The sequence below is a fragment of the Argiope bruennichi genome, chromosome 1 (genome assembly GCF_947563725.1).
Source record: "Argiope bruennichi chromosome 1, qqArgBrue1.1, whole genome shotgun sequence".
In the NCBI taxonomy this organism is placed as follows: domain Eukaryota; kingdom Metazoa; phylum Arthropoda; class Arachnida; order Araneae; family Araneidae; genus Argiope; species Argiope bruennichi.
The window spans coordinates 106,979,342-107,002,784 of NC_079151.1; the positions used below are offsets into that span (position 1 = coordinate 106,979,342).

A 23,443-nucleotide genomic window follows, 5' to 3' on the forward strand; every position below is an offset into this window, starting at 1 on the left:
ACAGATAGAGAAAATATTAACGCTGCGAAGAAAACGAAACTTCTAATACCGGACGGCAAACTCGCATAGTGAATGAAATTGGTTTCTAAATACTGCTTCCGATCACAATGAAGATATCGCCTAGTAGGATTACATATTACTTCACATAGAAGAAATACGCAAAATTTTATTTTAATTTTTTATAATATTTATTGTTAAATGATATCATTCAATAATTGCAGTAAAAAGAAAAACGATCTTATCCACTCAACTTTACTCAACATCTCTACGACTGCATGCATCTCCGCATCCGTGACGTCACAAAGGCCTTGCCAAAGTGAAATGCGGCGTACTAAATGATAAAGATAATCATTGTCTAATAAATTTAATTTTATGCGACCTTTTTAATGAGATTGAAATTAATTTGATTGCTGTTTCAATCTTTGTATCAATTTTAAAATTTTTACTGCATCAGTACGCGTCAACATATTAAGTACATTGTATCCTAAGTCGTATTAATCTGGAAGCTACGTAATTGCAAATTTTTAGACATCTTTTGTTAAATATAACTCATGGCGGCTGTAGTCAGCGAGTCATCAGGTAACATGCCAGTTTGTATGTAATGTTTTTATTTTTGTAAAATATAATCTAGAATCATTAATAGTCATTGCTTTTATCTAAATTTGACATAAATTCCAATTTTAATTACACAAGGTCGACGTTACTCAAAACAAGCCTGATTCATACCTATAATACCTGTGTCTTTGTTTGAATTATGTTGTCATTTACATTTTGCAGATTTTTATAAATGACTGAAAAAACTTTGAAATTCATATTCTAATAAGAAATTTAAAAATTCTTAAGCCTTTTTAAGCGTGCAATTGGGTTCCAATTTTCATTTATTTACCACAACTTCCGTATATTTTTTGAATTCCCCAAGAAATTAACAAAGCATGATTTTTAATGCATATAACATAACGTTTTATTGATAATTCGACTGTTGCATTATTTTGAAAGACTATTCTGACGAGGTCAAATCAGACAAAACTTGATTTGGTCGGACTAAACCTTATTTGCTTTTCGCCATACAGTAGGGATGAATGCCTTTTGAAATTCAATCTTTTCCTTGATTTATTATTATTGGGTCATTGCTATGTTGATTGAGAGCCAATGTTGAACACAGTGTTTAAATTTTAACTTTATTAAAAAATTTTGAAGATTTTTTTTGGTAGTTTTTAGCATGTACTTTTAATATAGCCTTTCTTATTCCTGAAGAATTCAGTTTCATACTGGCGTGATTAATCAATATATTTAAATTAGAACTCTAACTTTTTTTTATTTAAAAAAAAAGGCTAATTTGTTTAGTAGTATTACATTAGCATTTGTATCTCATACATTTATATGCAAATAAATTTAGCCTTAATAGATATTTATGTGAGGATTCTGTGTACTATGCATATTAAAACTTCTACAAATTAATCAAATTTTTATGAGAACTGAATGGATATATTAGCTTACTTTAACTCTATGAACCCAGCAAATGGGAGAATTTCAGTGCCTCAAAGCCTCGAGACCTGACTCATGGATGAAATTAGAATGGAATCATCCCTTCCTTCAGAAAAATCGCAGGAAGGAGACACTTACTGTTTTTTTGCCCCCTTTGTTTGCTTATGTTTTGAGGGAAGATTTTTTTTTTTAATTTGTTGTTGCTTCGAAAAATTTAGATACATTTTTAAAATTTCCATTTTATTGTTGCAGTAGAATTACGAGTAAATTTTAAAAATAAAATATGTATAAACTAATTAAACATAAAACATTATTACCTTCAAATCTCCTTTGGATTTTTTTTTATTCAAAAGTGTATTTTCTTATTTATCAAGCATGAAAAATATAGTTGATATTTTAAGTTCATTAAGACTGATAACTATTCCTCAAAAAAAAAAAAAAAAAATCTTGAATAATGCATAAAAACTCATCCAAATATAAATACTTTTTAATATATAATATAAAACGTAACCATTTTATTAGCAAATAGGTAAAATTATTGCAAAAAAAATTTTGTGATGTGTGTACTAAGTAGTATATTTGTGTGATCTTTGAACTTTTAATCAATTAGGTAATTTTTTAAAAAAATGTTAATTTTTGCATGCCTGTCAATTACTATAATTTCTATTCAAGTATACAATTTCTTTGTTGTAAAAATCTTATTGTTTTTTTAGAATTAGCTTTTTTGTAATTATTTTTTTAAAACATTTACAAAGCAAAATCTTTATCTTTAATGAACAGGAAATTATTTAACTACTAAAGTCTAGAAAATGCAAGCTTGTTTTTAATTATTAAAGTTAAAATGAGCATTTTTTTTTAACCGATCAATAAAAATTTTAAAAAGTTTGTAATTATGGTGCAGTATTAAATAAGGCATTTGTGGTTCGAAAAACTGACAAGGTTAAACAAAAATTTAGCATTAAAATTTATTATTTTACTAAAATAAAATTTTAAATATCTCTAATTTCCAAATGTCAGTAATAATATAGAGTGTAATTTGTAAAAATCCCCTTTGCTTCTTCTTAAAAAATATATATATATATATTAGCAGTTAATAATTTGGAAGGGAAAAAAATGCTCTAGGCATATTTAACAGAAAAATATTATTTCTTCTGATTATTCATCCATTTAAAAATTTTCATTACATAATCTTGTAGAATTCTTACTACACTTCTAATTAGTCTTTGGATTAAAATTATTTTCTATTTAATTTCATAATTAAGACATAATAAATTTTGTCCCAAATAACAAGATTTTTTTATTGTTTAAAATTGGGAACTTTTGACAAATAAAGTTAGTTAAATATAAGATTATTTGTACTTCTTGGCATATGTAAACCTTTCCTAATTGCCTCATAATTTTTCAATTATTCTCACAGAAGTTTCTTCGAAATTGAAATTAAATGCATTGAATTTTCTTTTATATCTAAATTTTATATAGTAATTGATTTTAATTAAGTCTCCATATTTTTTCTAAACTATATTAATTGTAAAAAGTTAAGGGGTATAAACAGTAATTGCTAAAAAAATTTATGAAATATTTAATGGTATTTTTTTTTAGTAAAACAATACATTTTTAAAAATCGATTTGTAATTAAATAAGGTATCATGAAAAAATATGAATAAAAAGATTTCTAAAAAAAATATTTTAATAATTAGTGTCAATAAAGAGGAAAGAAGTAGTTTTTTAATTGTTAAAACTTTTAATGTTTTATGCATTAAAAAAAAACTTACAGCTTTTGTAATTTAATAAAATCATTGAATTTAGGTTTTCTTTACTGATAAATGTTTACTGTCTTAGTTACTCTCTTAAGTGCCTTTTTCCTTTACACGCATAGCTAAGTTATGCTTAAGCCACTCATTAATCACTGTCAAGGGTAACGAAACCCCCATATGGAGCATGTGGTGCTCTCATCCCAAATTACCCTTGGCCCCTTAAATTCATTGAAGCATCCAAGTCAAGTCCCTGTCAAACAAGGCAGTCGAGCTAGGGCTTATAGAGTTATACAGTTAATTTATAATTTCTTATATTGAGAGATCATAATTATTAATTATAATAACATTAAAAAAACAAAAACACGTTTCTTGCTATTCGGGATAAAAGTTTATTATGAATAATGTGACTTTGCAGTTATTACATAATTGCAAGTTAGAAGAGTGTTTACTGGTTTGTGTTATCGGATAAACAGGCTTTACCATTGATCCTTTGAACAAAAAAAGTTTAAAATAAATTTGTTTTGTAAAAAATTCAGAACAGATGAGGAGGCTTTCTCCCTTGTTGAATGAAGATAGGTAACATATCTTTCTAAATGTTTGATATTCATAATGTAGTAATTTGCAGTTATAATCACTCCACACATGCATGCTGTAAACTTCTAGCAAGCATTAAGGTCAAATTAAGTTTGTGGAGGCCAGTAGACAATAAAACCTTTGACACCATTTTTCTTTTCCTCAGCTTCTAAAACTAGATACATTTCATCAGTTTTAATTTATAAATTTTAAGTTACAAACATTAAATTAGCCAAAATAACAGATTTAATCTGATTACCTTCAAGAAAAATGGTTTCTTGCAAGTATAAAATATTTTTTTTAAAAATTTAACAAAGAAAATTACATAACTTTTTAACAGTTTTGTATACTCTGAATATAAAATCTGTCAGTAGTGTTGGTTGATTTGAAAAAAAAAAAAAAAAAAATCTAAGATTATAGTGTTCTGAATTTTAGACAATACTTTTTTAAAGAAATTAATAAGTGTTTAAATTCTTAACTGTTGCAAAACAAAGATTTCAAAAAAATTAAACCCTGAAACAAGCTATAAAACAGAAATTTTTAAAGATCTTCAAAAAAAAAAAATCTAGATCGCTGTTATTTTAACATTTAACCCTGGTTGATTCACCAGCATTTTCAATACTAATTTAGAGCAGTACCTTATTGGTGGCACATCTTCAAAACTAATTGTGATTCTGCCAGTATTAATTATTCTTTTTGTGTATTTTTAACCTAGACATTAAATTTTGTTATTTAATAATCGTTGTTATGTTAGAGTGGTTAGTCAAATGCGCAATTAAAATTATTTTATATAAAATTTCTTAGTAAGCAGTAACATATTTACTCTTTAAAAAAAATTGCACAATCTTTGTAGAAGAAAAGGTTCCTTTCTTATCAAATGTAAGGTTTTTATAATTAGGCAAGCTAGTTCTGTTTTGTACTGTGCTTTTAGATCCTAGTGAGATTTAATTCTTTTTTTTTTTTTTTTTTTTTTTTTTTTTGATAATGAATGTCCTTGTATTTAGGGGTTTTGTGAAATCTTAAATTTTTCAGACATGTTAATTTATTTATCGAGAATATTCGTTATTTTTTCAAATTTTTAGTTTATTTTAACCTGTATTTTAATTTATTTTGTATCGGAATATATACTTTATGTTATATATATTTTTATGAACACAAACGGTCTCGAGCATCTGAGCTTATTTATATTTTTCATAGTATGTAATTTTATTTTTATATAATTTAAGATGACTGCATTATTTTTATGTGCTTTTTTTTCCATTGAAAATTTTGGCTGTTTTTCAAGATGTCTGAAAAGATATTAGAATCTTTTTAAACTTCTAAGTATAAAATATAACTAGCTTCAATCCCACTTATTTCATTTTCATCCCTAAGGTGTCAATGGAAACAAAAGAAGCAAAACTAATGACCTTAACATAACTACTGCTGTGGCTTTGCAAAGTAAGTTGCCATATTTTATATCACGGTGAAATAAAATAATTGCTTCAGTCATATTACAAATTCATAGGAAGTGTAGAAAACTTATTGTCTGAGCTATTGTCTTATAAACTAAGTTTATAATGTTTATTTTTAAATTACAGCTAAACTTTAGATAATTCTTTATTAGATTGTGTATTATTTGGCTAACAAAATTAGTACACTAGTATGTGCTTTTCCATCTAATATTCCTGGCTTTCCCTACCAAAATTTAATAATTTGAACACAATATTCTCATGTTCATTTTTTTTAATGTAAATATTATTGAGTGTTAATGGTATTGGACATTATAAGAATTATATATCCAAAATTCCTTTGTATAGTTTTGACTTCAGTATGTGAAAATAGGTGTAAAAAATTATGGAATTTAAAATTTTATGAATAAGCAAGTTTTGGCATAAATGGTAGATGTATTATTTCTTAAAAATTTGTAAAATGAATTTCAGGAGGGTTGAATTGCTGCAAAAGATGACATTGTTGTTAATGTGATGTTAAGATTCCTTGCATTTAAACTACAGTAATATGATATAAGCTGCAGTATATAATTTTAGAATTCAGTAAAATATGTGTCCAATTAATACATTATAATTTTCATATATATATTTGAAAAGTGGTCAGTCATTAGAAAATCAGAAACATTTTTTCCCCCTTTTTTCAGTCTGCCCTGTCTGTATCAATCAATTTAATAAGACAAAAGATAAAGTTAGTCCACACCTGTGAATTTTTTTCTGAAATAACAATTTTGTTAAATTATTTAAGATTTTAAAAAAATGTTAAAATTGAATCTATTAGCAGTACTATAATTAAAGTTTATAATTGCCAAAGTATAACAACGTAAAATTACAATTTTTATTTAGAGTTTAGTTTTAATTTTGCATAAAAAAATATGCACTATTCATATTTATTCTCTATATTAATTTTTTAATTCAACTCTATAGAATACTTTTTCTTGTATTCTTATGTTTGGAATTTTATGTTGAAACGTAACTATCATATCCATCATAAAAACTGTTATTTGTCTTGATTCATATTTTTAGGTTTAGCTGAACTGGCTCACCGTGAATATCAGATGGGAGATTATGAGAATGCAGAAAGGCATTGCATGCAACTCTGGAGACAAGATCCAACCAATACTGGAGTCTTGCTTTTACTCAGTTCTATTCATTTTCAGTGTAGAAGATTAGACAAGTAAGAATTAGTTTAATGTAATATTAGAATGATAATGTTACTAATATTAAAGATATTCTGTAATGTATTTTACAGAAATTTCATGCCTTAAAAATCTTAAATTCAAGGGCATATTTAGTTTCTCTTATCTGAAAAAATTTTTCTGATATTAACTATTAATAAAAAAAATGTAAAAATGCTAGTATTTTTTGAAATGTTCGAAGAAGGAATATAATATAAATGTCAAAAGTGTTCGTTTTAATATAAATTTTAAATATTGCTTATAGTTACAATATCAGTTGCATCTAAATGTAATTATGTTGAAAAATGTCGTGTATTTCAAAAATGTTTCTCATTTAAATAGACATTCATTTTCTTTTTTTATTTCGTTTCATATTATATGTCAAAATAAATTCTAAGCATTATTATAATGTACATTTTCATTTCTAAATAAAATTTAAGCATGCTTGAAGGACCATGAATTGCTTTAATGGTAATGAAAATTCTTAAAATCTGTTACTAATAATCTAATCAAAATCAACGTAGAATGTACTATTATAAATTTTTACATAAAGTGCTGTGGGTAATTTTGATTTTAAAATAACCAGTTATAACTTGAAAAAATTGCTACACTTTGTAAATGTTTATATGTTTGAGTTTTTATTTTTGTTTGTTCTAATGTTGTAAAAAACAGAGAAAAAACAGAAATTTTCATATACAGTGGATGACAGTGAAAGGGTAATTTATTATACTAGAAACTGAAGCATTTTCACATTAAATTTCATTGTTATGAAATATGTCTTTAAATGAACTGTGAAGCTAAAAGCAGACAGATAATTGGTAAAATTAATAAAAGATGCCAATTTTAGAGGATTATCCCATAAAAAATGTATAAAAGGGCAATTACTCTTGCTAAATAAGTTGCTCATTATTTAAAGCATTTTGAATAAAGTTTATGTCCTTCAAAATTCATTAAATTTTCTTGTAGAATTGTCTCATACTAAATATTTTATGCTCATTTCAATATAACATGGAAATAAAAGTGTCTGTTCTATTATGTATTTCATCAGGGAATCTACAAAATACTTTTTGTGATGTTTTGTTTTTGTTGTATGCTTTTATATATTTAAGAGAGCATTTCTTGCAGTTGCATTGGTTTCAGACTTCACATTTTGTTTCTGGTTTAAATTTTTGTACTTTATTAACTTCAATTAAATATTGTGAATAAATGAAAGTGGAATTATTATGGATTTAAATTGGAAATCTTAAAGATACAAACTCAAATATTTTGAATCAGATGATCAGAAAATAGTATAATGTATTCAAAGTAACACTTACATAATTCATCCTCAACCATCTTTTTAATAATTTTAATTCCTTGGTTATATTTAATGGCGGTGGGATTCTTTTCAGGTCTGCTCATTTTAGTACCTTAGCCATAAAGCAAAATCCTATGCTGGCAGAAGCATATTCTAACTTGGGAAATGTCTTCAAGGAAAGAGGGCAGTTGCAGGAGGCTTTAGAAAATTATAGGCACGCAGTTCGATTGAAACCAGATTTTATTGATGGCTACATCAACTTGGCTGCTGCTCTTGTTGCTGCAGGGGACATGGAACAAGCAGTTCAAGCTTATGTGTCAGCTTTGCAATACAATCCTGTGAGTGTTTAGCTTTTAATCTATTTGGAATGTAAAAATATTTTATATCATTAGGTTTTTTTAAAAAATCTCTAAATAAATGAAGATGACATTGCATGCTAAATGCTTTGGATTCTTTGTTGTTACTATGAATTTTATAGAAAATTTCTACAACTATAGATAAAATTTCTCTGGAAATGACTTTTTCCTCGTTATATGCAGTTGTTTTAGTTATATTCTTTGATAATATGGTGATAACAACAATCTATATTCCTAAAATGCTTAGATGTGTAGCAAAGAAAAACAAAAACATTATCACTATTGAATGTGAAACCATAATAGCCAGGTGTAAAAAAAAAAAATTTACAACTTTACTAATTCAGCACTTCTCTAATTAATGAATTTACAAAGCATTATTGGAAATGTTGTGGAAAGAACTTGTCATCACTAAATATTCCACTCGGTCAGAGAAAAGATATTTTTTAAAAAATCAAGGAATAGCCAGTAAAGCAAAGTATAATGTATCGTGAAAGTGGACTAAACCACCAAATGAACTTATTATCCTGATATCTTCTAAAATTTATTTTGCAAAAATGTCTATTACATGACCTTAAAAATCAAAAAATTTACCTTTTTTTAGCTGTATTAATTTTATTTCTGTATATTTTCCTTTATTTATAATAAAATTTTTAAGTGCAATATGCAATCTGTGTAATTATAATAAATTGGTAAATTTAAATTTTTGTCTTGTAAAAGCAATACTTTGCAAGTGACCTTTTGAATAAAATAGGAAATCCAGTTATTAGCTCATTTGCCCATAATTTTGCAATTTGAAAAAGCATCAAATATGATAGTCGTGCATCTATGGCTGTTTTTAATATTGTGATGAAATTCACTCATCGTAATATTCAATTGCATGCTTTTTATCAGTATCCTCTCTTTTTAATATTAACTCCAAAATAGGGTTTTCTCCTCCACTTTAATTTTGTAATGTATATGCATTTTCAATTTAAGTCCATCATTATTAATAATGCATTTATTCTGTTAAATTAATCTTTTTTTTAATTGCATCAAACAAGGAGAATTTTTAAAAAATGCCTTCCATGTTTATTATGTTCAACAAATTAAAAAATCAATCTGGCGAAACAAGCTGGTCGCCAAAGGTGGTTAATAAATAGTTTTCTTAAAAACAGATACGATTATTTAAAATATGATGGATCATAAAAATCAAAATTTTGACTCAAGTTTTTCTGTGTGAATGTATCTGTCAACACATGCATGATCTTGTAGAATTGATAAAAGATTCTTATTCTTAATTTTCATTAGGTTTTATATATGAAATAAATATTGTGTTAAAAAAATTTAGTGAACTGAAGCCAATATAAAATTTAATTTTATATATAGTTTTATTTTTATATTGTACTTGTATATGATTATAAGACTTAGAAAATTGTTTCAGGACCTGTATTGTGTTAGGAGTGATTTAGGTAATCTTTTAAAAGCGTTAGGGAGATTAGATGAAGCAAAGGTATGTAATTCATTTTAATCAGATTTTTTATTTGTTTTATGATCATTCATAGGCAACTGCAAAATATCTTAATTTTGGAATTACACGACCAGAAAGGCTTATAAAATGGCAAACATTTGCACTTTTCTTATATATTTAATTTTCCTTTATATAAAAGTAGTCCTTTTTGATTTTTGTGATCTAAAATTTGCATCTCAGTATTTTTACATAGTTTCTTAAAATTTTCCTTCCCTTCTCTTTTTTTTTTTTTTTTAACAACATATTACGAAGCTGTGAAATATATTCTAGATGATTGGTGTATCAACTTTCACATTCTCAAATATTTCTATTCTAAAATTTCTCATACTAAACGTAATAATACTTCAATTTTAAGAGTAATTTTCTTGGTAATAAGAACTCTTTTAGCAGATTTTTATCAAAAATATTAAAAATTGCTTAAATTCAGCATTTAGACGTAGAACTTTTTTTATTTACTAAAAAAAAAAATTGATACAGAATATTTCATTTTTATTTTAAGACTTTCTAAAAGGCCAAGTTTCATTTGTAAGGATAAATTAATTTATCTGATTCCAGTTAGTTTCTAATACTTAATCGGATGTTGCAGGAAATTAGCAGGACATTGTAGGAGAACTAAGTCATTCTTGGAGTTTTTGTGTATACTTTTAATGCTGCATCTTTGCTTTATCACTCAAATTTCAGGACACGCACTTGCTCTAGCGCTTTAATCCTACATGTTCTGAAAGGAAGAAAAACATTTTTCTTTGTACCTATCCCAGAAAGAAAAAATGAAAAACGAGGTTTATTATTTGAAATGATATTAAGATAAAGCAATATTAAGATATCATAATTTTGTCTATTGTTAACTAAGACTTTATATATGATTCACATTTGATATTCTTTAACAGATTGGTTCAAAGAAAGATGCTTTTTTTACTTTGCGCTCTCGCATGACTTTTATTTTTTGCTGCATGCTCTGTTGTATGTTTCACAGAAACTTGGCCTTTTTTTAAACCTTAAAATTTTAATGTTTTCTGTATTGCCTGCTGTTGCCTATGAAAGAAATTTATGTACATATATATTGTATTTTTCACATTTTTTTTTTTAACAGCTAGAAATATTTTCTTTTTTTTACCTTTTGCAGGAATTTTTTTAAGTGAGTATATGCAGAGCAGCCTTCCTTAAAACATTTTTCTCTTTTAGTATGAATATTGCTGATTTTTATTTTTGTTCCAGTGCATGCTATTTCATTCTGTTGTAAACTTCTCTGTTAAAAATGTTATCTTTCATATTCACTGTTTATAACTGTGCTATTGTTATTCTGTTTGCATTATTCTTTTTCTCTCTGGTAATTGGTGGTTTTTAACCTTGATTAATTAGAGCATTTATCAGCAAAATTATTATGCTTAATTTCTTGAATTTGATGAATTAAAAATTTAAATATGGGGATGTACTTCCAAAATCGGTAGATATAATCTTTATAATGATTTTGAAATACCAAAAATATCTGAAGTTGATTTTTCATGATTTTATAGCTTTATTTGGACTCTTAAATCTAACTGAAAAATTTTACTTCTAAATCTAAATTCATGATGGATTAATTTGGTAATTATATGAATTGGGAAAAATTATTTTGCAATTATATAAAATTTTCATTTAATGAAACTCAAGAATTGTCATAGAAATTTATTTAAAGTTGAGGTACTATATCGTTAAGATTTTCCCAATCAAATAAATAGTGCAGTGGGTTTTTTTTTTTTTTTTTAATGTATTGAATTTTGTAATTTTTCACTCACTTCCTAAATCACACGATTTTTTTTATTTTTTTTTTTCAATAAGAGTTCTTAATATTGCATGAAACATTAATGTGTAGAATTTTTAATTAGAAGTAAATAGATTAATTCATTTTATTTTTTTAATTTTTTAGTAATTAGCAGTCTCTTAGTAAATTAGGGGGGAGAGTAGATTTCTGCTCCATAATGTCTATAATAATAAATTAATATAAAATTTATAATTGTGCATTTTGTTAATTCTCAACTAAGTTTACTAACTAGATATGAATTGGGAAGAAAGGGATATCACAAATTAAAATTTTTTTCCTGGGGCTTCTTTTATTCTTATTTTTCTTTTTATTTTGTTGGACTTCTTATTTTTTTTCATAAACTTAGATGTAAAGGAAGGCTGATTACAGCTGTTTACTGTGCTTTGGATATGAGGACACTTCTAATTTGAGATTTTCTTTTTTCTTCCTTAAGAAATAGCGCTAATAATAGGGCTTTGCGTAATCTCAGGAGAAAAGGCCGATACTAAGAGTAAGCTGCACGTGGATCTCTTAGCATCCAGGATTATGAAGCTCTATGGAACAGTCGGCGTTCTCCAGTTCTGTGGTAATAATAAAATGTTTAGTTTGTGCTATGCTGGGTTTTAATTTTGTGGAGAATATTGAAAGTTAAATTTTACACTTTGAAAATTTAAATGTACAAGTGAGATTAAAAAATACTCTCGATTTGTAAGTTCCCCTCTTTTGATTTTCTCCACAGTTTATTACCAGTTCCCTCCTACTTTATAGTAATGGGATGCTGAAGTAAGATGTAGGAATTGTGGACTAGTTATAATATCAGTAAGTGATAGTATTTTTAAATGAAATTTTAGGAGGTTCCTTTTATGTTTTTTTGTTTTCATTTTGTTTAATTTTTAACATGACATATGTGCATGTTAAAAGTAAGAACAAATTGCAGTCAGTGATTCTGTGGCATTGTGGCGTGCGAGTTTCATCTGCTGCGTTTGCTGCATTTTTGCGTATTGCTTGCATTTAGCGTTTCAAGCAGAATGAATTATGGGTTATTTGATTTTAATATTCTCATTACAATATATATGCAATATTTCTGTTTTTCATTGATACAACTCAGTCAGTATATTTTGCAGTATGGCATAATTTATTAAATGGCAAATCCTTTATTCATTCTGATTGGAAAAAAGCGCTGAACAATTGCGTTGCGAATTTGCTTAGCGCATCCAGATCATTGACTGCAAAAGATTGATTCCTTAATGTCATTTCTTAGAATAACATTATTTTTATGCTGTTTTTTTATGTGATTCATCAAAGGCATGCTACTTAAAAGCTATTGAAACCTGTCCAACTTTTGCTGTTGCATGGAGCAACTTGGGATGTGTTTTCAATGCTCAGGGAGAAATATGGTTGGCTATTCATCATTTTGAGAAAGTAAGTATTCTTCTAGTGTTCATTCTTTTTTTAATTTTTTTTTTTCAGCTCAAAATGAATGTGCATGATTTCTTTGATTAGTGTTTTTTAATCAAATTTATGCATACTTATTTTAAGGAATATTATAGTCAGTTTTTTAGTGTCCTAATTCTCTTTGTAGCTTAATATTTTATAAAGAAAAATATATGTTAATTCCTATAAAGGTTTTTTTGTTGTTAATTTTATTTAATATTGTTATATGTGTTGCATAAAAAATATCTAACAGCGTTTATTTTTCAAGCATTTTATTAGTTAGTATTAAATTCTTATATTTTTAATTTCAGGCTGTGGCATTGGATCCTAATTTCTTGGATGCATATATAAATTTGGGAAATGTTTTAAAAGAAGCCAGAATATTTGACAGGTACAAATTATTTTCCTCATTGTTTTTAGTAACTGTTGTAACTTGAAATACCATTTTTTCTTTTTAGTACTATGAATGTATTACTTATTCTTATATTCTTTATATAGAGCTGTTGCTGCATATCTCCGTGCATTGAATTTAAACCCAAGCAATGCTGTTGTTCATGGGAACTTGGCTTGTGTTTATTATGAACAAGGGTATGAATTATTGCATTCTTATAATTTAGATTTCATATAAACTAACACATAATTTAATATAATTTTTTAAAAATCTCAAAAAATACATCCTAAATCCATTTAGAAAATTGTAGAATTTTATTAGTTTATCAAAACCTATGAAAGAAATGGACATTGTAATTTCATTGTCCAAAATATTGTGCGTAGTTTTTATTTTGTCAGTGCTTCAATTTTTTTTCCTTGTGTATTAGCATTTTTCAAGAAATGTGTTTTTGTGAATCTTGAATTCTCATCTGAAGCTGGGATTTAGCAAAGTTTCTTAAAAAGTGCTTAATTTTTTCAAGAATTTCGAACAAAACTTTTTTGTTTCCCCATACATTGTATACAATAAATCGGAATCATGTTCTTAAAGGCTTCTTTACCAGATGCATGAAGAAAGAAAACCAGTAACAAAGGGAAGAATTCAAGATGAAATAGATTCAAAGTTATTATCTAAAGGTGTTTCCTTTAACACTTAATGAATTTTTTTTCCCTCTCCCTCTTTTTTCGACAATTTACACTATTTTTTAAAGGTTATCCCAAAGGATCTTTACAAAATGCATATTATATCATACTTGTTACAACTCAAAATATATCTGAATTTTAGCAAAATTCGGAGATGCTGAAGATTTAGTTTTAGTCATGCCTGATAGGTGTAAATTTGACCTTCTTGAGTGTTGTTAAGGGAAAATATGCAGATTTGTCTTCCCCCCCCCCCCCCCCCAGTGTCATGGATTTGTTTCCATTATTTATGAAAACAATTCGTTACCTCATTTTCATTTCTTCGTAAAATATATAATCACATTTTTCTGTAATTTTTTTAAGTAAACATTTTTACTTATAGGTTAAAAAACAAGTTTTTTTGAATTTTCAGAATGTTAAATATTTATAAAAGGCTTTTATTAAATTTAGAAGGGAAGAGTGATAAGACTATTTTTTATTCCCTGGCCATTTCTAAATGGTGCTTTTTCTTTCCCCCCCCTCCCCCCTTCTTAAAAATTTCCTAAAAACTTCTTAAATCATGTAGCCTTTCTGGAATGCTTTAGTTCATGGCTTTATAAAAGTGCAAATGAAATTACCAAGTATGGCGAGTTAGTGCAAGAGAAAATTTACACTTTCTCTTCTAGCTATAAATCGAATCTTATTTGTTGCAGCGTATATAAAAAAGTCAAATATAAAATTTTTGTCATGTTATGATTTTGCGTCACTATCGGCATTTTCAAAAATGATGTATCCATCTAATTGATAAGAAATTACCAGTTTATAAGAGACTTTTATCGTATTAAAGTTGGCTAAATTGTTTAATATTTTATTAATTTTATATTTTGTCAAAGACAAAAAGATATCATTTATTTTACAATAGAAGATATTAAACATTTATTTTTTACAAGTATATTATGCAAATACAGAAATATTAAAATTTAAAGAATACTAATTTAAGAATAATTTTAAAGATGTTCAATAAAAATTATGCATTATTGTTAAACATCCTATGATTAAAAAATATACAGGTTTACTTATGCATATATATATATATAATATAAATTTCTGTTCTGAATTATTTACCTTTGAAGGCAACTTTTTTATGTTGATTCATATGAAGATACCAGTGATGCATAATTTGTTTCTTCTTTAATAGAAATTCATTTTTATAATCTTGGAAATATTCATCTTGTTGATATTTTTTTTAACTTGCTAGTATCTAAAATATTAATAATGTTCTTGCATAACACTTTTTATATGTTATTGCTTATTTTATTATTTTAGCTTGATTGACCTAGCTATTGATACATATCGGCGTGCAATTGAACTGCAACCTAATTTTCCTGATGCTTACTGCAATCTGGCAAATGCTTTGAAAGAAAAGGGCCTTGTATCAGAAGCTGAAGACTGTTACAACACAGCTCTCCGACTGTGCCCTACACATGCAGATTCCCTCAACAATCTTGCAAATATCAAGCGTGAACAGGGCTTTATTGAAGAAGCTACTCGTCTATATCTGAAGGCTTTAGAAGTAAATATGCATATGTAAAAAATGCAATTGGTAAAATCTATGCATCGCATATTTTATCTATGCATCCAGTGCTAATATGTATATATAAGCTTTTTATATATTTATAGATTTTAAAAATCTGTATAAATGAATTTTTCAGGTTTTTCCTGAATTTGCTGCAGCTCATTCTAATTTAGCCAGTGTGTTGCAACAGCAAGGAAAGTTAAACGAAGCCCTGATGCATTACAAAGAAGCTATTAGGTAAATGTTTTGCAGGATTTTATGTCTCCCTCTGTTCGTTCTTTGATGCTTTGTTTTCCATGTTATCAGGATTTGACTTAGGGCATTTCTTGGCTTGTTCTTACTAGATATTGAAAAAAAAGAAAAGGAAGGGAACCTTGAAAATAACATGTTATTGCAAATTCGATGCTTTTATTTATAAATAGTATATGCAATGCAATAGTTTACACTATGCAAAGACAAGAAATTGCTAGTTAAATTGTAGTGTTTTTTAATTGATCTTGTTATCGTAACTAATTGCATCAAAGTTTACAAATTGCTTATAGTAGTATAAAATATTTAGAATCTTACCTTAACTGTTCTGTGTAATAAAGGTAACAGTGTAAAATTTTGCATTAAGGTTTTGTGATATGCTTGTTTTTTGAAGTATGTACATAATTATTTGCAATTGAAGTATCTCCAGTTTTATGCTAAAGTCCATTCATTGAATTTCTTTAATAAGATTCAGTGATTGATATTGTAGAGTTGTATTATTAGAGTTGTTGAAAATTAAAGTATTTTTACTCTGTTTTTAGGATATCTCCTACATTTGCTGATGCATATTCAAATATGGGGAACACCTTGAAAGAAATGGGAGACATACAAGGTGCCTTGCAATGTTACTCTAGAGCTATTCAAATCAATCCTGCTTTTGCTGATGCCCATAGTAATTTAGCATCAATTCACAAGGCAAGTTTTAGCTCAATTACTTTTTATTTCGTGTGATTTTTTTTTTTTTTGTATAAATATATTTAAGCATTCTTTTATTTTATTGCAGGATTCTGGAAATATTCCTGAAGCCATAGCATCATATCGAACAGCTCTTAAGTTAAAACCAGATTTTCCTGATGCTTATTGCAACTTAGCTCACTGTTTACAGGTTTGTTTTTATAACAATACAATTTTATATTGATAAAATGATTTATGGACAACTGGTGAAGTACATGAAAATGTATAATTAACTTTTGAAATTCTAACATCTTTTTATTATGAAATAATGAATATTTTAATAGTGAAATAATTTATTAACATAAGAATTCTAGCATTTCTTCCATACCATTTTCTCACAGTTAAAATATTGGTGAATGATTTGTCTCATTGATGTTTGTTTAGATTGTTTGTGATTGGACTGACTATGAAGCCCGTATGAAAAAGTTGGTATCAATTGTGGCAGATCAGTTGGAAAAGAACAGGTTGCCATCTGTTCATCCACATCATAGTATGCTTTATCCTCTCTCTCATGAGTTTAGGAAAGCAATTGCTGCTCGTCATGCAAATCTCTGTTTAGAAAAGGTATCCCTATTCTCTTTTTTAATTTTTAAAGAAATTGGCAAATTATAAAGTTTGATAAAGGGAGGTTTATTGAAAATAGTAATGAAATTGTTTTTATAATTAAAAGAGCATGCATGAAATGGCTATTTAATTTCACTTTCAAGTAAATTTTATATTTTAATAATTAAATTAATATCATTTATTTTATGCTTTTTTTTTTTTTTTGTAACTGATAGAAGCTGTAGCATTTCAGTTGTTCATTAGTGAATTATTTTAACATTTTCCTTAGATTCAAGTTTTGCACAAACCTCCTTATCAACATCCTAAAGAGCTGAAAACTAAAATTCTTAAGATAGGATATGTGAGTTCTGATTTTGGCAACCATCCTACCTCTCATCTCATGCAAAGTGTACCTGGGATGCATAATAGAGATAAAGTTGAAGTAAGAAATTTAACTACTAAGAGTGTTTTGATAGTTAATTTGCTTCTTTAATAATCTTTAATTCCCATTCTGTATTTTTAAACTTTGCATGTTTAATTAATTGCATGTCAGGTTTCATTACATATTAATCTCATTCTTCTTTTTAGATATTTTGTTATGCTCTTAGTCCTGATGATGGTACTACTTTTAGATCTAAAATTGCACAGGAAGCTCATCATTTCATAGATCTCTCTCAGGTTAGTATTAATCCTTATATACATAAATTATATTGTATCAAAGTTTTTGCTGTTGTAGTTATTCAAATTCAATTATAATTTGAATTAATAAATATATTTAATCAATTTACAGATGCCCTGCAATGGAAAAGCAGCTGATAAAATATTTGCCGATGGTATTCATATTTTAGTTAATATGAATGGTTACACAAAAGGGGCTAGAAATGAAATATTTGCTCTCAGACCTGCTCCTATACAGGTGAGTTTTATTTATTATTGAAAAATAATATATAATCAAACTTTTGTATATTGAAAGTCTTGTGTGTGTGGGGGGGGTGATGTATGTAAATGTCAGTATGTCATGAATAAACTACTCTAGTCCATCCACCTTGAGATGTGCAGATAAATTTGAATTACTAAACCTGCATGAGAATATTTGTGGGAACTGAAGTGGTGTCCTAAGGGCCATCAAAGGCCATGTTATAGCCCTTCTCGTGGGAGTATACCCTATCATCAGTAGAGGTTAGACTACCCCCATTCCATTTGTGTACCTATTTGACTGGCAAGAACCAATAACCATACCAGAAACGTCTTGTCCTCCTATCTGAGGTGCCTCCAATTGAAATTTAAGTTACATGGCTCTAAGTATATTAGTTTTCATTTCATATTATTTTTACCCATTTCAGTTTTGCTTTATTAATCTTGTCCAATTAAAAGAAAAATAATTTTCAGTGTCCTCTAACACTTTCAAAGAATTTAAATTCATCATTTAAAAAAAATATTTCATTGTGTAGTTGTTGAATGTTCTTTCTGCCTTGTTTTCTGTGTCTTTTATTTATCTGAAAATATCGTTCACTCTTTCATTTGAGATGCCATAAGAAATTTAACAATAAACTGGATTTAGTATAAACAACCTTTTTCCAAGTTAGAAAAGATTTTATAGAATGGAAACCAAGAATTGCATATAGCTCACTAAAAGAGTTAATTCAATTAAATCTTCCTTAAAATTGTATATATTTTGAATAAATAAAATGTATGGGTCCATTTTTATTACAATAGATTTACATAAAAATTTTAATCATTATAAAAATCAGGATTTCTTAAGAAATTTTCATATTAAGGAGTTAAAATACATTGTCTATTAAGAACTGTTAATAGTATTTTAGATTAAATGTCAAAATGGGGTTGTTTGTCCTCCTCCCCCCCCCCCCAATGTTCATAAGTTTGATGCTAGTAACTATTAAAAGTACAAGTTATGGTTTTACTTCGAGGAACACCTATTGGTGTGTGTGTGTGTGTGTGTGTGTGTGTGTGTGTGTGTGTGTGTGTGTGTGTGTGTGTGTGTGTGTGTGTGTGTATATATATATATATATATATATATATATATATATATATATATATATATATATATATATATATATATATATACATTGATAGAAAATGAAATCTTGCTACCAATAAGAAATTCTTTTTTACAGTTGTAATTTAGACAACGTATTTGTCTTAATAGTGTAGCTATTTAATTAAAAATGTAAAAATCACAGATTAAATTATACAGGAAAATGTTAATTTCTAATATGAGATGGCTTGTCTCACTATGGTGATATTTAAATAACTGCTGCAGTGGCCATTATTTTGTAAGCAGGGAAGCAAAAATTTATACATTGTTTTGTAGATAAGCTACTCACTGGATAGAATTCCATGTCTTTTTACGTTTGATTGGTCAAAGTGCAATTGGTTATCAATAATGAATGACTGAAATTTTCTAACTGCAATCTGTATTCAATTGGAGAAATAGTTTTAATTAAGAGGAAAGATAATTGCTCTTTTTAGATATAGTCAGAAAAAATTTTACTATAAACATTGTTGTTTGGTGTAAAAAGTTGTTGTAAAGGTGAATATTGTGCAAATTAACAACTGAAATAAGTTTCTGTATTATAATAGATATTATAATGTTAGTTATAATCACTTTATTTGTAAATAAGCAAAATTCTTATTTTTGTTCATTATGTTTAACCATTATTAGCAATTTTGATAGAGGAATTGTTATGCCTTGCTCAATATTTTTTTTAATAAATCTTGTTAAATTTTGTAGGTGATGTGGTTGGGATACCCTGGCACTAGTGGTGCTCCTTTTATGGATTACATTATTACTGACCGAGTAACATCTCCAGTAAATCTTGCTCAACAGTACTCAGAGAAATTGGCCTTCATGCCTGACACATTTTTTGTAGGAGACCATTGGCAGATGTTTCCACATCTGATTGAAAGAGCTATCATTGATGATAAAGATTCTGTTGGCAGGAAGGCTGAGGTTCCTGATAATGTTAGCATAGTAAATGCTACAGATTTATCACCAATCATAGAAAAGGCTGAAGTAAAAGTAAGTATATGAAGAATTTAATATTTTATTAGAAGTGATAACTTTTATTTTGAAATTGTCTAAATTTATTTCTGTGCAGAAAATTCGTGAAGTAGCTGTAGCTACATCTATAGCCTCTGCAGAAGAAGAACCAAAAATAGAAAAAGTGGAAGTTGTAAAGACTGTTATTGAATTGCCTTCAATACCTGTGCAAAACATGATTAGTACAGGACAAGTACAGACCTCAGTTAATGGAATTGTGGTTCAGAATGGTTTGGCTACCAACCAGGTGAGATTTTATTTTATTTTGTGTTTTCATTGCTGATTTACATTGATGATTGTAATTAAACCTGCATTTGTTATCTCAATCACAAATAAATAGTAGCCCAAGTACATCACTGTTTTATGTACTTCGAAAATTAGTTTATAAAAGATGGGAATACAATAATTCACACTTTTAGCAACTTAATATTACAAGCTGGACTTGGGTATTAATGTAATCTTAGAAACTAAGTAGATGAACGTCTTACTTGATTGACTAAAACTTAAGAACATTTTATTTCTAATACATTTTATTTCTAAATATATTTAATAAATTCACATATGCTCAGTAAATTTTTAACACTTACATTTTTACTTTACATATTAAATTTTTGTACTTTTCCAGTTCACTTCTTAACTTTACAATTCAAAGGTTTTTTTTTTTTTTCCCCTCCTTATTTGTTTAATGATTTAATTTACAGTCTCCAATATATTTTCCTTGCATGTATGGTCCTTTAAGCAGCTAAATTATCCACATTTTTGGAATACACAAACCATTTAAATGACAAATTCCTGATTTTAAAGAAAAAAGATATGTAAATTTTGGAAAAACGGCTTCATTATTATGTCATCCATTTATCAAATTGAACCTAGAGAACCATTTTTGCTCCTGTTATCAGAAAAGTGAACTTTATTTTCTGTCTTTGTAAATTGATTCTTCATAGTATTAAATAGTGTGAAATTGTATCTTTGTAATTCAGTTCTTAACACTTATTTTAATTATGTTCAAGCTATGTATTTATTAACATTTTAAAATAAGGAAAATGTTAAGTATTAAGCTACAATTACTACTTTCATTTGAGATGGTATAGTTCTATACCCGATTTAATACAAGTGAAACATCATAATTTTTTTATAAATCTTTTGGGAAATGTAAAAAGGCAAGTATTTTTACTTAAATAGGCTTGTTAAGAAATCCATGTAAAATTTAACTTTCTTGTAAATGTAATATAGAGGAAGTATAAAAATGAAATAAGAGCATCTTTCAGACCTCTCTGATTTTGAAAAATGTCCCTGATAAAGTTAACTCAAAAATGTTTTGAGTTAGACAGATGAAATTCGATATCTGGTCTTTACACCAAATTTGTATATTTCTGTCAATTTTGAACAATAAAAGGAAGTCTGCCAGCTGTTCGAATATAAATTAACACGATAACTACAAAACAAAAAGCTCCAGATAAATAAAATTGGTACACATCTTTATCATCCATAGTGTAGACATCAAATTTTGAGCCAAATAAAGCAAAGAGTGTTGGTCCATACTTTGAGATACATGTAAATGTGATGATAAATATATCAAATTTGGCATGGGATTTTGTGTCTGAGTATAGATTTGTATCCCTTTTTTTTTTTTTTTTTTTTTTTTTTTTTCCAACCAGTTTAGGAAAATGCGTTTACCAGGAATTAATTGCCAAAATATTTAAGGATCACATATTAGATTCGATAAAAGTGTTACATTCACACCAGAGGTTAATATTTTGTATTGCTAATGAATATTAATAATTTTCTTGTTATTTAACAGAAGTAAAAGTTTCTTTCTTCTTTAAGAAAATATGTATAATACATGTTTACATCTTTTTTTAAAAGATAAATAACAAGGCTGCAACTGGTGAAGAGGCACCCAAAAGCATATTGGTAACATCTAGACAACAGTATGGCTTACCAGAAGATGCGATTGTATATTGTAATTTCAATCAGTTATATAAAATAGATCCAGCCACCCTCCAAAGTTGGGTTAATGTAAGTTTTTGATCTATCTGAATGAATTTCTAATCTATTCAAAATGCTTATATTATCTTAAGAATGTGAATTTTTTTTGGTATATTATAATGTGTGGAATGTTAATGTAAACAATTATTTTTAGAAAGTTATTTAAGTACTTATTGTGTAAATTAATAAATATATATAATAAAATTATTTCGCATTATATTTAGATCTAACTTTTCTTAAATTTTTGTTTTTAGATATTGAAAAGAGTGCCAAACAGTGTTTTGTGGCTTCTTAGATTCCCTGCTGTAGGTGAGGCTAATATCTTGCAATCTGCAAACCAGCTTGGATTGTCTTCAAACAGACTAATCTTTTCAAATGTTGCTGCCAAAGAAGAGCATGTACGTCGTGGTCAGCTGGCTGATTTATGTTTAGATACACCTCTATGCAATGGTCACACCACAGGCATGGATGTTCTATGGGCAGGGACACCCATGGTTACATTGGCAGGTGAAACGCTAGCATCTCGAGTGGCCTCATCTCAATTGACTTGCTTGGGTGTACCTGAATTGATTGCACATACAAGACAAGAATATGAGGATATTGCTGTGCGGCTGGGTACTGATAAAGAATAGTAAGTATTATTTCTAAAAAATATATATGTCAAAGTTCCATATTTATAAGTATTGAAAGACATGGTTAGTTTTATTATTTAAAATTTTCTAAGATTATTTTTTCATAAAGAATAATGAGGCTGTGTCTTGCAAAATTTATGCAACTTCATTTTTTTACTTATTGAAATATGTAAAATCTAAATTGATAATAGTCTAGTCTTAAAAGATTGATTTAAACTCTGCACTCTGAACATGTTTTTTAACACTGGGATACATCTTGCCAAGTTATATATAATTTCTAAGTTTTTCTGTGTTTTAACTTATTTTTTTTTTCCCTCCTTCCATTTTAGTTTAAAAGTAATTCGAGGTAAAGTGTGGGCTGCTCGAACAGAAAGTCCTTTGTTTAATGTCAAGACTTATGCTACAAATTTGGAGAGATTATTCTATGCCATGTGGAGTAAACATGAAAGAGGAGAAAAACCAAATCACATTACAGAAGTATAGTTTTAAAAAAACTGTTGATTCTTCAAAAGAGGAAGAAGGGAAACTGTATTAATGACCGACAGAAATCACTCTGTGATGCCTTGTTCCTGACACTTATTTCAATTATTTGCTTGTATTATAGCAACGTCTGATTCAACTGTCCATAATCATCATTTCATACTTATGTTATTAGATTTATTTTATTTTATTGCTTGTGGATATATACATATATCTAAGCCTGTGAAATTACTGAAGCTGTGTTGTATTGGTTGGATTGAAATAAAGTCTGAATATCTGA

The 23,443-nt window shown here is 27.4% G+C and overlaps 1 protein-coding gene across 3 annotated transcripts; it reads left to right on the plus strand.

Moving 5' to 3' along the window:
• The first annotated feature begins 285 nt into the window (after nt 1-285).
• Nucleotides 286-23,443, plus strand: LOC129970995 (UDP-N-acetylglucosamine--peptide N-acetylglucosaminyltransferase 110 kDa subunit-like). Of its 3 annotated transcripts, none has more exons than XM_056084504.1 (21): nt 286-594; nt 5,187-5,252; nt 6,326-6,476; nt 7,869-8,112; nt 9,551-9,619; nt 12,723-12,839; nt 13,163-13,242; nt 13,350-13,439; nt 15,225-15,471; nt 15,611-15,711; nt 16,266-16,419; nt 16,508-16,609; nt 16,843-17,022; nt 17,291-17,443; nt 17,590-17,679; nt 17,792-17,917; nt 19,754-20,041; nt 20,121-20,309; nt 21,929-22,081; nt 22,306-22,682; nt 23,013-23,443. In XM_056084504.1, the coding sequence occupies exons 1-21, from the start codon at nt 552-554 to the stop codon at nt 23,164-23,166; spliced, it is 3,174 nt and encodes a 1,057-aa protein (XP_055940479.1). In that variant the 5' UTR covers nt 286-551; the 3' UTR covers nt 23,167-23,443. The 3 variants fall into 3 exon arrangements, with proteins under 3 accessions (XP_055940479.1, XP_055940480.1, XP_055940481.1); XM_056084505.1 differs by having other exon boundaries at nt 286-579; XM_056084506.1 differs by lacking the exons at nt 286-594; nt 5,187-5,252; nt 6,326-6,476; nt 7,869-8,112 and adding an exon at nt 11,872-12,003 and having other exon boundaries at nt 9,575-9,619.

What these genes read in the sequence shown, in the direction of transcription:
- LOC129970995 (XM_056084504.1), top strand. Translation starts at nt 552, where the DNA reads ATGGCGGCTGTAGTCAGCGAGTCATCAGGTAACATGCCAGTTT. An exon ending in ATCAGGTAACATGCCAGTTT is followed by an intron (nt 595 to 5,186) that starts GTATGTAATGTT and finishes TTCATCCCTAAG; the next exon opens with GTGTCAATGGAAACAAAAGA. An exon ending in TGTGTTTATTATGAACAAGG is followed by an intron (nt 13,440 to 15,224) that starts GTATGAATTATT and finishes TTATTATTTTAG; the next exon opens with CTTGATTGACCTAGCTATTG.